Source organism: Akebia trifoliata, chromosome 2 (genome assembly GCF_017979445.1).
Source record: "Akebia trifoliata isolate Shusen 1 chromosome 2, ASM1797944v1, whole genome shotgun sequence".
Taxonomy (NCBI): Eukaryota; Viridiplantae; Streptophyta; class Magnoliopsida; order Ranunculales; family Lardizabalaceae; genus Akebia; species Akebia trifoliata.
This window is the reverse complement of record NC_141376.1, coordinates 2,545,523-2,561,935: the sequence shown is the minus strand read 5'-3', so window position 1 is coordinate 2,561,935 and position 16,413 is coordinate 2,545,523. Positions and strand designations below refer to the sequence as shown.

The window sequence follows — 16,413 nt, the reverse complement described above, 5'->3', positions numbered from 1 at the left end:
GGACACCTTTGTGGTCTCCATAATGGGGGGCCAAAGGACAACAAATTACTATCTCAAGAAAAAAAAAAATCTTTATTCAACAACTACAAGGTCCTGGCTCCAATCCCAACTTTTACCAAATAGGTGAAAAAGTATATAGTGAGACCCAAAATATGGTACAATTTTGTTGATAGTGGACCCAAATTGAGAATAGATCACGCCTGGGTAGGAGAGTTTTGACTCAAGAGTCACTATCAAGTAGGTTTCGGGCCAAAACTTACCTAAGATATGGATTCTGTTCTTTAGATTATGCGTCTGATATGTTTGACCTGTGGTTAGACGAACAACAATATACTAGGTTAAGAAATAAATATTACCGTAACAAATGATCTATCAAATTCCATATTTTGGAAAACCTTGATCCCCCCTCAAAAAAAAAAAAAAAAAAACAAAAAACAAAAAACTTTATCTTCAACACTGGGATTTGTATGATTTGATTGGTTAATCCATTCTATCTCTAATTTTTTTTATCATTTAAATCAATGAGAAAAAATTATAATTTTTTTTTATCACAAGTGATTTTGCCACGTCAATCAAGTGTTTAAGACAATGGATTTTTGATAAAAGTAAAGATTTTTTTAAGCGAGGAAAATAATAAAAATCAAAACTTATTCCAAAAGATTGAAGAGGCGGAAGATGATGAGGTTTCGAAGAAGGGAGCGGATCCTCTGTAGTGCGCTTATTTCGCCTAGTACAATGTGGTACTTTTTAGACAGTTAAGAGAGCAACATATCATCAAAATTAAGTGTAAATCTAACTTTTCAAAAATTGAAAGTTCAGTGATCATCAATTTTCAAAGCCTTTAGTCGTGTTTTTCTTTTTATGATGTATGTGTATATATAAGTCTGATGTATTATTTTGTTGAGTCGTGATAATCTGACTCCCCCCACATGGCATACCAAAATACTCTCTTAATGTGGCATGTGTTAGAACCATGGACTTTATGCCTGCACATCCCTATAAATCTATACAATTGTGTATCCCGATAAAAGAAAATATATGATTCTAACACATCCAACGTCAAGAGAGTATTTTGAGTATGCCACATGGGAGTGTCAGATTATCATTACTCTATTTTGTTTTCAAAGTGGTGATATCTTAACTGTTGAATAAGAATTATAGGGTACTACTAAAAAAGAGGATCCTCTTCCTTTCAAGAAAAATAGTCGTGATAATCTAACCCTTTTTTTTTTTTCATAGAACCATAGATCATTTGCTTCGAGATACACAAGTAAAACAAATTTATGATTATGTGAACTGCGGTCAGGGAGCATACAAAAAAGGAAAAGGGTAACAGATTGAAAACAAGGGTATTTTGGTTACTCTTTGTTGATCTATAATAGAAGACCACGGTCAAGGGATTTTTGTCAAAAAGAAGGTGTATCTCAAATATTCGTTAAAACCTAGAGGGTATATCGAAAATTACCTTAGCGCTTAGGTCGTAACCTGAACCCTGGAGAGTCGCGATCCGATTCTCCTAGTCCCAACTTCCCAAGTGTTCATCTACATATTTCCCTCCCTCACCGCCCTTTCTTAAGAAGAGAAGATAGGATTATGAGAGAGAGGATGATGGCTCATGTTGTACGGCCTTTCAGAACACAGCAACAATGCTGCACTCGCCCAACATTCCTCCATCATCTGCTCCCATCTTTACTCCTCTCCACTAAAACCACTTCTCTGCAACACCTCTCCTTCTCCACACTTCCTATCTCTGATCGTCTCATATCTTTTCGATCGAACGCATTAAGATCAATATCATCTGATCTTCAAGAAAACAGCATCGATTCCGAATCCCTAGAAAAGAAGAGCCGCAACGAGAAGAAACGAGAGGCTCGCCGAGCCGTCAAATGGGGAATGGAACTCGCAACCTTCTCAACCCCTCAAATCAAACAAATTCTCAGGTTTTCCAACTAAACCTCTCTCTTTCTCAGTTTCTCTCTCGAATTCACAAGTAATGATGTTAGAGTAGTCCTTTGTTCCTTATTACAAACTTGATTGCAGAATGGCTTCGCTGGAGCGAGAAGTTTTTGATGCTCTAATGTTAGTGAAGAGGTTGGGCCCTGATGTCCGAGAAGGAAAACGAAGACAATTCAATTACATAGGTTCGTTAATTAGTTTCGACAAATACAAGTTATTATAATTCCCTGTTAGATCATAAGAATTAAGAAGTTATATTTCTAGAAAGAAAATGGGAATATCTTTTGACATGAACAGAAATTTTGAAATTTAATGCAAGTAAATTGTGAACTTATAAATATACATTTCAGTTTATGTCTTATATCAATCAAGCGTCTTCTACTGCAATAATCATCTGTTTCAACTCAATAAGATCAATTAAGCGAGAAAAAGATATTGTATGGCGCATGTTTCTCTTTTTAACTTTATTGATGCATAAGACATGAAATTGTATGATACAAGTGTTTGTCAAAATCTGTATGTCCATCCATTCATTAATATCATCTTTTGATTGTCTTATGCTTACATTTAGTTCATAAGAAAGAGTCTCCTCATAGGATTTGGGAATATAACATGAAGAGATAAGTCAATGTAATTGTATGGGTATATAGGAAAGACCATCATTATAAACAAACATAGAAATGGATGGTATTGACGAGCACGTTTACCTTTATTGAAGGGTACACAAATATTTTTTGAAGTAGGCTCTGGAGGTGGATCTTCTGTTCAGTCGGCAGTGCTTATTTAAGCGCCTTTCTTTGAATATACACTCTTTTTATGAGTTCAATGTTTGCAATCTCAATAGGAGTAGATATGGTGTTATCACGTACTCATGCCCTGTATATTATGGTGTGTTCTTTTGGTTTTTCCATAGTGAGAAACATATCCTTTCCACAGAATGTTGAGAAAACTTTTGCAAATTTGGCACCATTGGCGAAAATGTGCATCATGTAATTTTATATTGATAATCTAAACATTATCGGAATTATTATGACACAACTCCAACCTTTGTTTTCTTTTTTCTTTTTTGATCAAAACTCCCACCTTTGTTTTCATTGTAGTGGACCTCAATATTTAATAATATGAACTAGCAAAATCAGAATGTTAAACAAAAGCAGCCACTTACACCAAACTATTGGTCCAACATCTTTTTGAGAACTTCCAACACCCTATGATATGTCCTTTCAATTTCCAGCCTATACACAATTAACTACTATTAGAAAACAGCCATTGAAGGTGCCAACTTAGCTAATTTGGGAAGGTGTGTGGAGTGTTTATCACACTATCTCCGTTCAAAACCCGTTAGAACCTATTTTCACACTAACCCCTAACCCCCTTGCTTACCGAGCGGGGAAAAAAAACTATGAGAAAATATTCTCTCAATGTGCCTTTTAACGCCCAACTCATTTACAACTGAAATACCATGAGGAAATACATACACAATCATTTTACAATGCCTTTAACATATTAAGAGTGTGTGTACTTCATTTCCAGCTGCTATATACCATTTAACTTGGATCGAAAAACATCATACCCTTTTTTTTTTCTCAGCATAAACATTTTGCTGCAGAGAACACAATATAGGGTTAAAAGCCCCATAAATCAGAAAAAGAAATGTCAAACCCTAGGTGACAGTTGAGTATTGACGTAAAATAAGAGAAATTGGATGTAAAGAAAATCTTAAAACAAATTAAATATTATAGCTTTGGTACCATATTTGATTTAGATTAGGGTTCAAAACTAGGGTTTGAATAAAGCATGAAGAAAAGAAGAAAAAGAGAGGGGAATTCTGTCTCTTTTAATTCGTCTCCATTCTCTTACTGATTTATATAAGAAAAATAGTATGATTACAATCATGCCCCTTTTAAGTGCATAAAACTTAAAAATACTAATCTAACCTTGGGAAAGTAATGCCTAAACTAATAAGAATAAGATGTAAAGCACAAAGTGCATATAACTAAAACTATGCAAAGAGCTGAATCATGGACATCCAAGAATCATGAGGGAATTTGAGGAATGAGTGGTAACACCGAGAAAGACATACTGTGGAAATGAGGGGATTAGAGGAATAGCTTGAATAGGAGATAAAATAAAGAAAAATTGTTTGACTAGTTTGGGCATGTACAAAGATGACCAATAACATTACTTGTGAGAAGGAGCACTTTGGTGCAAGTCGAAATATCCAAAAGGGCAAGAACAATAAAGAAATGAGGGCATTCGGGGAATAGCTTGAATGGTAGATGAAGTAAAGAAATTTGTTTGAGTGGCTTGGGCATGTACAATGATGACGTCACCCGTGAGAAGGAGCGTTTTGGTGCAAGTCAAGTTATCCATAGGGGCAAGATAGAAGTAGAAAATGACAAAGATGGATGTATTAAGAGAAGATATGAAAATACATTCTCTGACTGAAGTTATGACCCTAGAGGTGGAATGGTGAAATAGGATTCGTGTTGCCACCCAACATTTGTTGCAAGGCATAAGATGATGAATAAACTAATCAGAAGTTAAAATGTATTTTGTAATAATGAATAGATTTACCTTGCAAGCACCACACCCCAAAATGCCTGCTTGTCCCAATCCAAACCGGTTTAGCACGATGCCTTAATGCACTCACATGTCTATATGTGCATGCATGCATGCGTGTATGAATGCTCATAGGGGTTTGTGCACAGCATGCGTGGGTGTATAGGAGTGCGTGTGCATGGAAATAAAATAGCAAAGGAGACAAATCTAGAGAGTTTGAGAAAGAGACAAATTAAAGTGCATTTACATCTATCATTGATGGTGACCTCATTTGTTTTTTTTATAGCCGCAATACATGTACAGTACACTTGCTTCAAATAAATCTGGAGAAGTTGCTTCATTAACTATACAAAATGAATTTAGATGTTGTGAAGTTATACTGAATATCTTATGTTCTTTATGCCCTGTAATCTTAATATGGATACACAATGCAAGTTAGGTAGACTGCTACGGAAAGCGCAACCTGAATTGATGGATACTTTAATTCAGGCTTCAAAAGATGGTGATCAAGCTAAGCTGCAGGCCTTATCTGGTACAGAATCATTGATCATTGAAGAGGACGAGGAGGATGGTGGAGAAATTGAATATGAGGAGGAAGAGGAGGTACACTATAATCTGTAGGCATGGTTGTGTATTTAAATTGAAGTTTGTATTGAATTTAATATCATAATTCGCTGGTGACTGCCACTTAATGGGTGTTGAGCTTGTAGTTCAATTGGATGTATCAATGCTATTGGGAGGTACTGGGTTTGATCCTTGTCCCCTCCATAGTCCTTACACCCAAATATGTAATTTAAAAAATAAATAAAATTTCAATACATGATTGCTAAAACACTTAAATATTTGTTTGTTAGTTACTACTGTCCAAGAACTGAAATGTTTTTTTTGTTGTTAAAATTTGCTTGCAGGGGTGCCATAACTACAATGATGTAGCAACCCGATGGTTTGAGGGCTTGATTGATAAGGATTCTGACATTACAAATGAAGTTTATTCCATTCACAGTGTCGAATTTGACCGTCAGGTAAATTAACGCCATGTTACTAATTTATTTAAGATTTTGATCTCATCTTACAATTTTTTTAAGACACGAATGACCAACGAAGATTTATTGTTCCCAGTTCCTTAATGCTGGATGTTTTTTGTTCATGGTATCACCATTAATTTTGAGAATTTAAGTGACCGACTCTTATAGCCTGTTATTTTATTCCAGTTTCGTGTTGCTTAGCTTGACCTATATCATCTGAGTCCATATTAGGAGATCTAGAATCACCTTCAGCTGTTACAACATATGCATTGCTACAAACTCATCTAGACTAGGAATAGAATTGGATTCACAGTAGTTGTACCTCTTTAGGAATTTAGAACTTGCCATCTTTTGAAAGTTCTCTGGATCCATTTTTTCATCAACTTGGTCCAAATCTAGTGACTGTCTCTGCTATGGGATCTTCCTTAGATTGGCCTGGTTGCTTCAAAGTTTGTGGGACTGCTTCGGCGTTAATTTCTGATTCATTTATTATTTTCTTTCATTAAACAATATTTTTTATGATAGTCTCAGAGAAGAACATAATATTTTTTTTTCCTGTTCAACAGAAAATGAATTTTTTAAACTCAGCTCAAATTGTTGTACATGGTGTCCGATCTATGAAACCCAAAAGCGAAGAAAAGCTAAATCTCTTCAGACTTTAGAAAGGTTGAAAGGTTTCATCATTAATTCAACAATAACTTATCCTCCAAAAGCATAAGCCTCCATACCTTTTATATTACAAAATCTGCTGCTGAAGCTTGATTTTAGTATTATTTTTTACTCCATGCTGTCACTTCATTGAAGATATTGGTAAAAAGCGAATTTAGCACACCAAAACAGTGGCCTTCCACATGCTTATCATATCAAAATCTGCTGCTGAAGAATGATTCTGTATTATTTCCCATCATTGTTAATTAATGTGTTCACACGTGCATGTCTGCGTGCGACTGACCCACTTGCAGATGAGTTGAGAGCTGATTTTGGGTGAGGATGATCCCTCATTGTGGTAATCATTGTCACCAAAAGTCAAACCCATTTTGAAACTTCTAACCGTAACAACTGTTGAGTTCAAGTTAAGGCTGAAATGGCATAATTTCTCAACTTGTAATCCAGCTATGATGGGGGTTAGAAGTTTTAGAATGAGTTACTTCTTCTGTGATGAGATAATCCTCACCAAAAATGTCCTCAACTTGTACACTTGTTGGCCTAAGTTGTGTTCTTATTTGCTAAAATAAATAAAGGAAAATTTTGGGTTTTCTGTATGTATTGAAATGTAGATCTCAAATAAATTCTTCTGGGTATTTCTTCACAGATATTTAATTGAGGTTTTACAATGCATAATGCAAAGATATCCTATTCTTACATTATCCTACTTATCAGAAAAAGTTGAAGAAGACCAGGGGTGGAGCTATTAAGGAGCTGGTGGGGGCAATTGGCCCCACAGAACTTTGAGACACCACTATATTTTCTACTAATTACATGCCCCATTTGTCCCCACTCCCTCACCTCTCTCCCCATTTGCCCCCACACCCTCACCTCCCTTCAATTTTTGCCCCCCCTCCCCCACCTTCAATTTTTTGTTGATGACATTGCCTCTTGACCGAGCCTTCTCATATATACTAATTGGAAATGACCTAAATATCCTTTTCTTCAACTTCTAACCAAAAACCTCTGATTTCTCCCTAAAATCATTCACCTTCAAGTTCTTCAACTATACAACTAACCATAGTTTGCCCCCACTACAAGAAAATCCTGGCTCCGCCCCTGAAGAAGACCCTTAGATATCATTCTTGACTTGAGTAAAATCATTTTATTCCTCCCAAGATTTTTAACTTTCACTATCAATTGATAAACCGGTCCCTGTAATATTAGAGGGAATTCAAGGTTAAGAGATGGTTTATTTTTTTTTCGACTGATCAAGACTTGCATTTGTTAATCACCAGTCTACCACTTAGTTATGAGTTGTTAATATAGATGCCAAGACCATCATTGGCCCTTGAACACAGTGAATTGAGCTAAAAGCTTCCCTGGAATGGTTCTAGAGTAAAAATTTATTTCCTTTCCATGTTTCTTTGGTATTGGTTCAACCGTCCATTGTATCCTTAGTGTCTACTGCCAGAGGCAAATATTGCTAATCTGTGTTTGAATCAATGTTGAAAAACTCCTATGTTTGTATCAACGTATTAGCTTCTGTAAAAACCTGAGGGATATGTACAGCTCTAAATTTAGTTTTGTTTATTTAGTCACTGTTAGAAAAGGTAAATAATGCTTAAAAACATATAATTTCCTTCTGTTCTAGTTTATAAATGTCGGTAATCATCAGTTGGTCTATGCCCCAGTTATTGTATTATCACTGTTTCTTAAGGTGGTAATATTTAACAGGAACTACGGAAACTTGTTCGGAGAGTACATTCCATGCAAGATTGCCAGCTCACTGAAGAAAATGGACAAGGTGAAGCAGCATTGGCCGGTGCAAAAAAGTCTCTCATTAGTTTCCTCCGTTCCGTTGCAAAGCAGATGCCAAACGAGTAGGATCTTATGGTATTCAATCTTTTGCGATTTGTGTGCAACAGTTGTTTCACCAGGTAAGCTTGATTGAATCCATCCAATTGGACTCCACAAATAGGTCATATTAATCAGATAAAAGCATCACATTCAAACTCTTCAATCACATGTACAGTTCCCCCACACGCATGATTTGTAAATTCAATATTTGCTTAGTTAACTTAATAATTAGGGTATGTGTGATTGCTGAAAATTGTGACCCATTAAGACAATGACATATATTGTCCAGACTCCAGAACAAAAGTACCCAAAATCCTGAGGTTCGATTCCCCACCAGTGATCCCTAAACAGATCTCCTGACTTCCAACTACTAAACCACAATTACTATGTAGTATAAGTATCATCCTTGAATTTAGTCATCAATGAAGTGCAAAATGTGCTCAAATATAATATTCCAATAGAAATCCTGTCACTTGTAACTGATCAATAATTTGGATTAAAAGAATCATGGGTTAAGATTTTCATTAATACTAAATTGCATCTAAAGGCTATGGAAGGGACAGAGCCTGACCAATTATGATGTTGCACTCTTATCAATTCTTACTCAATACTACTATCTGTTTCATGTCCAACTTGGCATGGGAGTACTTTTGCAGCTAGTATCCAATGTGACGCAAGATCTTCTGAAATATTGAAGTAAAGTGAGAGGTGTACTTCTCTCATCAAGATATGTTTTCTGGGCTCTTGAACTAAATTTTTGCCCCACAGTACACATTTATTATTATAGTATTGTTAACATACTTGTCCTATTTGCCAACCCATAGTATGTGATCTTAGGAGATGTCCACAGGTCACAGCGTAGATCTATCCAATTTGATGGTGCATCAAACATATTTGTATTTATTGAAAACTACAATGGTGGCTTGTTAAAGAGTGCAATTCCGGCACACATTCGCAAAAGCACTGTTCCATGATGGGTGATGGGCTCTTCACTTATCAATTATCAATTTAGGTAGGCACATCAAGGTTGCTTATTAATTAATATCTCTTGCCCTTTCGTAGGAAGATGCAATGGCTCAGATGCTCTTAATTTTCTTTATGGGAATGTTTTTTTTTATTTTTATTTTTTAATTGGAGAACAGAAATGCTTGTTGCTTGAAATTTTGAAACTAAGTCTGAACACAAGCAGTCGTAAGGAGACTCAGGAGAGGGTGTTTAGTATGAATTCTCCATGAAAAGAGACGGCTTTTGATACTGATTTTGATATTGTCTTAGTTGTGTTCATGTCAAAAAGAGGCTGAATCTCTTCTCAAAATTCTCGATCACTCTATTATTATTATCTTTAATTGGTGACTATTAAATATTATCTCAGCTTAGAAATTATATTTGTTGTCTTTAGCTTCAAGGTTTCAACTTTTTCGGCTGTGGTCCCAGGGCACTCTTTGGGCCCACAACCCATGAATTTTTAGCCCCTTCGACCACTCAACCCCCAAAAGGTTTTTTTTTTTCAAAAAGTTGGAATTTTGATGATTTCTAATTTTCGTTTTAGGCTGATTTTTGGTGTCTTAGTCTACCACCTTCGAAAGGAATGTAAACATCCATGGATCAGTGGGGAACAGAAAATGTGCTACATGGACAGGGAGAGGGCGTGGAGTTAACTCTAACCCATAATTGGTTAGGCGATTACTTGTTGAATTAGTATTATATATGAAAGCCAGCTATTTGAGATTTTCCCAAATCTCCGAGGGCTTCTTTCCTGGACCATTGCATCACATGTCTATGTCGCATCAATTTTGACTAATCAATGGGTTACGTCTATGTTCATGTTATCTCTCTCGCGCATCAATCTTGACTATCCAATGGTTATGCAACCTCTTTGATGGACCACAACCCTCCAAAAAATACCCTTTTTTACCTTTCTGAATTGATGAACCGAAAGGGTAGAAAGATTTTCCACCCATAAAAAAAGGGGGTCACTATTGATTGGGTTTTTGGCCCATCTGTAAGCGTGGACCATTGAGATCCGTCCAAACGAACCGGATTCATGGGCCACACATATTCCCATTGCAGTTATTTTGACCTACTTAATCCCTTGAATGTTTGTCCAATGATTACCTTTAAAAACAATAAAAAAAAAAATCATGGGCCTAATGAGTCTATAGTGAATTTCAAACCTAAATAATAATAAATAAATAAATAAAAGTCTAAATCCAACGTATAGAAATTATCAATCAGGGTGATTTTGGTAAGTGGGTCCCACCTGGCATTTTGGTCATGACAAGGGCTGCTGGTTCTAGGCTTCCTTTAACCTTCAGCATACCTTATGATTGGTTGGCAAAAACTTGATAGTAAAGTTGTGTAGTGTATGTCAAACAAATTTTTCTCCCTATATAATTTCTTTTTCAAGCATTTAATTATCAATTAATTATAGTTTGTTGTGGGGGTATCTATTCACTAAATAATGACCCCACAATCTTTTTAAGAGTCTTAACTTCCAGATCAGATGTACCCCACCACTATACCAAACCCCATTCGGATGCATTGAATCATGCTAAAATACGCTGCTGTGCCGGCGATTTTACGACAGAAAATCGTTAAAAGATTATATTAGCTTTAGTTACTTGGCTATTCCACCATCGAAGCGCCACGTGACAAACTCTTCAGATGTGAAGCAATATCCTTTAGGGTCCAACTAGCCTTATTAAGATTTCAACTCTGACCTCACATGTTGACCTCACCTTGTGCCATCCAATGATCCTAATCCCACAGGATTGGGATTTATCAATTTTGAAGAAAAAAATTCAATATTGAATTTTAATTTTAAATTTGACAGTTCAGTGGAAGTTTGAGTAGCCATCCAATTTCAAAACCTTGGACCAAGCCAAAATCAAAATTTGAATTTTTTTATTAATTTTTTTTATGAGTTTTACCATGAAATACATTTGAGCAAAATGACCTTTATTAATACTTAAAATCATACTAACTTAGTAAGAAAAATGTTTTACTATCCTATATCTAGAAAATGACATGTGATATACTATTATTGGCACCCAAATTTCTTAATTATTGATCATACCCCTGTTAAAGATTAAAATACACTATTCAAACATTTCAAAGATTTGGCTTAAGTTATTTATCAACATTAGAAAATATGATAACTGTAGAAAATATTATAACACTAATTCAAATAGTTTCAATAGTTCGTTACAATTAGGATTAGGCTCATATATAAAATCCAAAACCTAAAAATAGAAATCTATCAGAGAGAGAGAGAGAGAGAGAGAGAGAGAGAGAGAGAGAGAGAGAGAGAGAGTATTGGCACCCTAACTTTACTTATTTTCAATCATTCACTTATTTTTCTAAATTGGGGTGTAATAAGTAAAAGTTAGGGTACTAATAGCACCTTTAAGATTTTGATCCAATCCTGATTTCAAAATATAGAAAATAAGTCTCACATTGACCAAGGTCTCTCACTACAAAAGGTGAGGTTTTTGTTAATGATAATAGCTGTATTTATGATATTTCTGTAAAAAAAATATATACTTTGGTAAATTCTATAATTTACCAATGGTTGAAATATTAAAAAGGAACAAAGCTAGTTATTATAGTATTGCACGGATAAACCTCCCATCTATGACTATAACTTTGTGAGGATAAATATCTCATCATACCACAATTTTAATGTTGTCTATTTTATTATCTTTTCTTTTCACCTCCTCTGACTTTATTATATTTTTTCTTTAATTCATTTTATTATTTTTTCATTTTTTACCCTCTTAACCTCAAAATTTTAATAATATCCATGTATTTTGTTTTTGTTCCACTTTTACACCCTTAATCCCAAAGAAGATGCTTGTGCCAGAACTCTAATTAACTTATAAAATCACTGAAAGTAACCATATCTTAGATATATCTACAAAGGAATATGTACTTGAAAAATAGATTTTGACACTTTGTTTTACCTTGAAAAATCACCCTAACCTCAATACGAAAGTTGGCTGGTTTGGAATAAAATAGAATATGATTCAATTCCACTTATATGTATGTCAACTTGAGGTTAGTATAAGTTATAACTGCATAACTAATATAAATTTTTTATGAAAAAAATATTAGAATGCCGTCAAGTCACGAGATTTTCCCTAACAAACAAGTAATTTTGTATGCAAGCACATTCGATAAATTAAATCACATACACATTAAACACCTAATCTAGCTAGTGAATTATCTCTCGGAACTCCGGAGAGGTAATTCACTATACTCAAAGGGCATTAAAAGGCTTTCTCCCTACAAGTCATGGTTTTTTTGGGTCATTTTTCTTCTTTTCCCCTTACTCTTGTTCTAGAAAATATAAAATCCATCAATTGCAAAATGAGTTAGATGGAGTAAGATCAACTATGTTTTATAGAATTGAAAAAGTATAAAAGATAAAATTATAAACAAACACATTCGTAGTTCTAATAGACGATAAATTAAGAAAATGTTGAAGTACATGACGATCCCATCCGCAATGAAAAGATTGTTTCGAGTAACCACTTTCTTGAAGTGAATTTGACTATAATAGAATAATATATTCAAAATAAAATTTTGAAAGTAAGAGGAGCTCACTTTCAATGGTAGAAATCACGAAAACATAGTTGATCAAGTTCAAAATCTCATGATTCCTCATACGAAAAAGGAAAACTCTTTCAAGTTATTTATGTAATTAAATTTCAAATATTAAGAAGTCCCAAAAAGAAAGGAACCTGTTGAAAGATTGCCCACTAATAAAATGCCAATGTGTACCTCGAGGGGTTGGCCCAATGGCAATTTCAAATCGATAAAAGGTTGATGCATATTGGTCGTGAGTTCGATACTTAGTATGAGCATTAATTCATTAGGGATCTTCTGCGAGGGCATACCCTCACTTACTTGATGCATCTGATGTGCAGGCATTGCATGTTCCCCGAGACCTATCCTTGGACAAGACCATGATTTATGGACTGGGCAAAGCCCAAATTAAAGTCCGGTCCACTGTTGATATTGATACCCGATTATCAAAATAAATAAATAAATAACCAATATACTTGAACCATTTAATTTATGTCGGTGTATAGTTAGGAGATTGTCTTTTTAACATTGAGTGTCAAATGTCTTTGATAAGTATCCCGTCAAAGAGAAATACTTGCCAACAAAGATGAGTATGAAAACAATTCATCCACGTCCATTGAATTTTATTCAAACATAAAATTATTATTTATATTTTTTAAAATATTCTTAAAAATTAATAATGAGCGCACTAAACAAATAAAATTATTTAGTTACCCTTTTACTAAAATAATGACTGCCATGGGAATAGATCACAGGTTTTTAGTAGATCAATCGTCCAACGATGTATCTTTCAATCTCAGCCGTCGGTGGTGGACACCAGAATTTTCAAATACTCATAAATAACGTTTTACGTCGTTTATCACACTTATAACATTTGGTCTCTTAAGTAGTTGGAACTGACGTTAACCGTCACCCAACCTCCACTGCCTACCTGTCATATCAGTTGGAGAGTTTTGAGATATCTTCTCAACGCCACAGTATCTAAAAGAAAATCCTCTGATGTTGGATCCTTAATTAGCGTTGTCAATTTGCTTATAATAAGACAAATACTTATCTAACTTAATAAGATTTGAAATCTTATTAAGGGACTACATTAGCAATCCTACAACACAGCCTTTCTACACTTTTAAGAAGAAAAGAAAATATATTTTGAATTTTATCTAAAGTTTTAAAAATGTTAAAGTTCTTCAAATTTTATCTTCTACATCCTTATGACATGGATACAGCTAAGATATTCAAGTTAGTCTGACTTGGAATAATAATAATTACATTAATTTTGGATCAAACTTGGCTTGGATCTTGGAATTCTCAGCTGTACTGGGCTAGTTGATATAATGTCTACATATTTGTTTGATGGAAGATTTTATAGTAAAAATAATTAAAATGTTTCATAAAATAACAAACTTAATTTTGTCTTAAAGGTGACTGAGAATTGATCCTCTATTTTGTTAAAAAGTAACATCACAAGGCCTCAAAAATTATATAAATTCGACATCTTTATAAAACTTGAAAATGATTACGCACGCAAACTCAGCTTGGATTTGGTTGACTTTAGTCCAACAGGATTTAGGATCTTATATAAGATATGAAATATAGTCTTCTTTAGGGTTGGATTAGAGCCGATTCGAATCTACACATTTGCTATTCCCATTAGATTTCGATTTTGAGTATTTTTGCAGTGGAATCAGAATCCACCCGTTGACTGTGATAGGATTACTTCAACTGTTGGACTAAATTGTCAAAGTCAAACTGGAGGCTAATTAGAAACACCTGAGTCTAAACCCCTGATAAGCAGCCGCCTCATCAGCTGGTCATCCAAGACCATATTCACAAAATACCCCTACTCCACTTAATTACTTTTAATGCGTTGTGTTCATATTCAATGCGTCTACTTGACAAGGATCTTCATGGTTACGAATTGAATATTCACGAATAGCATAGTCAATAAATTGTACAATGAAATTATAATATCCTAACTCGAATTTCAGTTCTTTTGTTAATTGCTCCGAAGAAATCAATTAGTGACCATTGAATTTAGAGAAAATCTAATCATTTTGATTCTCAAAAACATGCATGAGCATGAGGTAGAAAGATCATATGTGTAGAGGTAAAATTTCGATTGTTGTCGATTTTTTGAAATTTAACAATCGATCTTTATTATTATTGATGCACACAAATGATCAAAATCATAAAGAAAAATAATCAAAGTAAAAAAAATAAAAAAACAAAAAACAAAAAAAAATAGATGAGATAAAATGCGAGATTTATTCACGGGGTTCGCCTCAAAATCGAATTACATCTCTAATTCTGAAAAATCATTCCACTATTTTTTAAGTCTTCTTTAATTTATAAAAATTCTCCTCCTCTGAATTAGTGAGTTATTGTGATAGATTTTAACAACGGATAAAAAAAAATTACTACTATTGCTCTCAAAAAAAAAAAAAAAAATCACTTTTAGTTGTTCCCACAAAAAAATTTCTACACTTGATTATCCCCACATAGGCAAAATCATGGCTCCGCCCCTAGTTGTATTGTTGACATGGCACTCTTTCAACCGTTGAAATTGTGCTACAACATGCTATAGGAACTGTGTGCTACAGAGGATCCACTTCCTTCGAACTCCTATCAATAGGATATTGATAAATAAAAATAAAAAATACTCAAAAACCCAAATTAGAGTTAAAATCATATTTTATTTATTTAGTCAAACTCCCACCAATAAAAACAAGAAAAAAAAATTATCGATTTATATCCTATCTCTTTGGGAAGCTCCCTTCTTATTACCATTTCAATCTAACTAGCCTTTATCTTGTTTGTTTTTTCTTTTCTTTTCTTTGCTAACCAAGCAAAGTGATTAGTAGTCAACGTGAAAGTAAACTCAATAGGATTTGAGCCTAGGTTGTGGGATCAACATTCCACGGGCCTTTACCAACTTAGCTAAGTTGCACCTTCACCTCTTTCTGTTAAGTTTCCTCTTTTGATGGGATTCTTCGCATTTTTAATTTGGCTTACATTGATCTCATTGATTGTTAAGATCAGAGGCAATCTTTTTGTATCATTTAGTTGAACACATTCCTGAAGTAGGTGGACTCTCTTACTTGGCATAATCTTACCTTTTTATCTTGAGATGATTCGACCATTCTTTTTCTTGACAAAAGTAAATCGTTTCTTATTTATGCAGAAGGCAACCAAATCAAGTCCACTACCTTGTTTGTGTTCAATCATTGCTCACCTCTGTCAAACATTATTTATCCCAAGCCCATCATCCTAGTTTGTAGCTTTTGTGATTCCCTCATCATCATTGTTGATCAATCATCATTTACTCTAATTCATGTCGGACTTTCTTCAAACACATTGCAGTAGCCTGCATTGAGTTCATCTTTTGGTTTGCATAGGTCTTCCATTTAGCTCAAATCTAATTAGCTTTGACTAACTTGATTAATCTTATTAATTTTAGCATATCAAAGTCATTTTAACATTTAGAGGTCCAATATCTTTTTAAGGCACAACTGAGTCTATGACCAATTATCAAGTATGATTGAACTAACATTGAGCAGGTTTATTTTTACGTTTGAGACCATTTGATCATCAATTTGTTTTTTAGATGAATATCCATTCAGTTTTGACATAGGCCAAACTAATCCTGACCCGAGTAAGACCCACTCAAGTTGGGTGTATTGCTTATTGCCGTCAAAAACTAGTTTCATCAATCTATAAATAAATGATGATATTCAAGATGCACGGTTGAACAATTTGACCCAGCATCAACAACAAAATC

At 34.3% G+C, this 16,413-nt stretch overlaps 1 protein-coding gene across 12 annotated transcripts; it reads left to right on the top strand.

Annotated features, from left to right (window-relative positions):
- Positions 1-1,475: 1,475 nt before the first annotated feature.
- Positions 1,476-9,786, top strand: LOC147408750 (kinesin-like protein). 12 transcript variants are annotated; one of them, XR_015171453.1, is made up of 7 exons: positions 1,476-1,940; positions 2,041-2,141; positions 4,958-5,121; positions 5,427-5,540; positions 7,926-8,128; positions 8,705-8,756; positions 9,598-9,786. XR_015171453.1 is itself a non-coding variant. In XM_086421488.1 (5 exons), the coding sequence occupies exons 1-5, from the start codon at positions 1,594-1,596 to the stop codon at positions 8,073-8,075; spliced, it is 876 nt and encodes a 291-aa protein (XP_086277614.1). In that variant the 5' UTR covers positions 1,476-1,593; the 3' UTR covers positions 8,076-9,306. The 12 variants fall into 12 exon arrangements, 1 of the variants encoding a protein (XP_086277614.1); XR_015171448.1 differs by lacking the exon at positions 9,598-9,786 and adding an exon at positions 8,899-9,306; XR_015171449.1 differs by lacking the exon at positions 9,598-9,786 and adding an exon at positions 8,873-9,306.
- The last annotated feature ends 6,627 nt before the right edge of the window (positions 9,787-16,413 follow it).

Excerpts from the sequence above, each read along its gene's own strand:
- LOC147408750 (XM_086421488.1), top strand. The coding sequence starts at position 1,594 with ATGAGAGAGAGGATGATGGCTCATGTTGTACGGCCTTTCAGAACACAG. Across the intron at positions 1,941-2,040 it reads CAAATCAAACAAATTCTCAG|AATGGCTTCGCTGGAGCGAG; the intron begins GTTTTCCAACTA and ends ACTTGATTGCAG. Across the intron at positions 5,122-5,426 it reads AATATGAGGAGGAAGAGGAG|GGGTGCCATAACTACAATGA; the intron begins GTACACTATAAT and ends ATTTGCTTGCAG.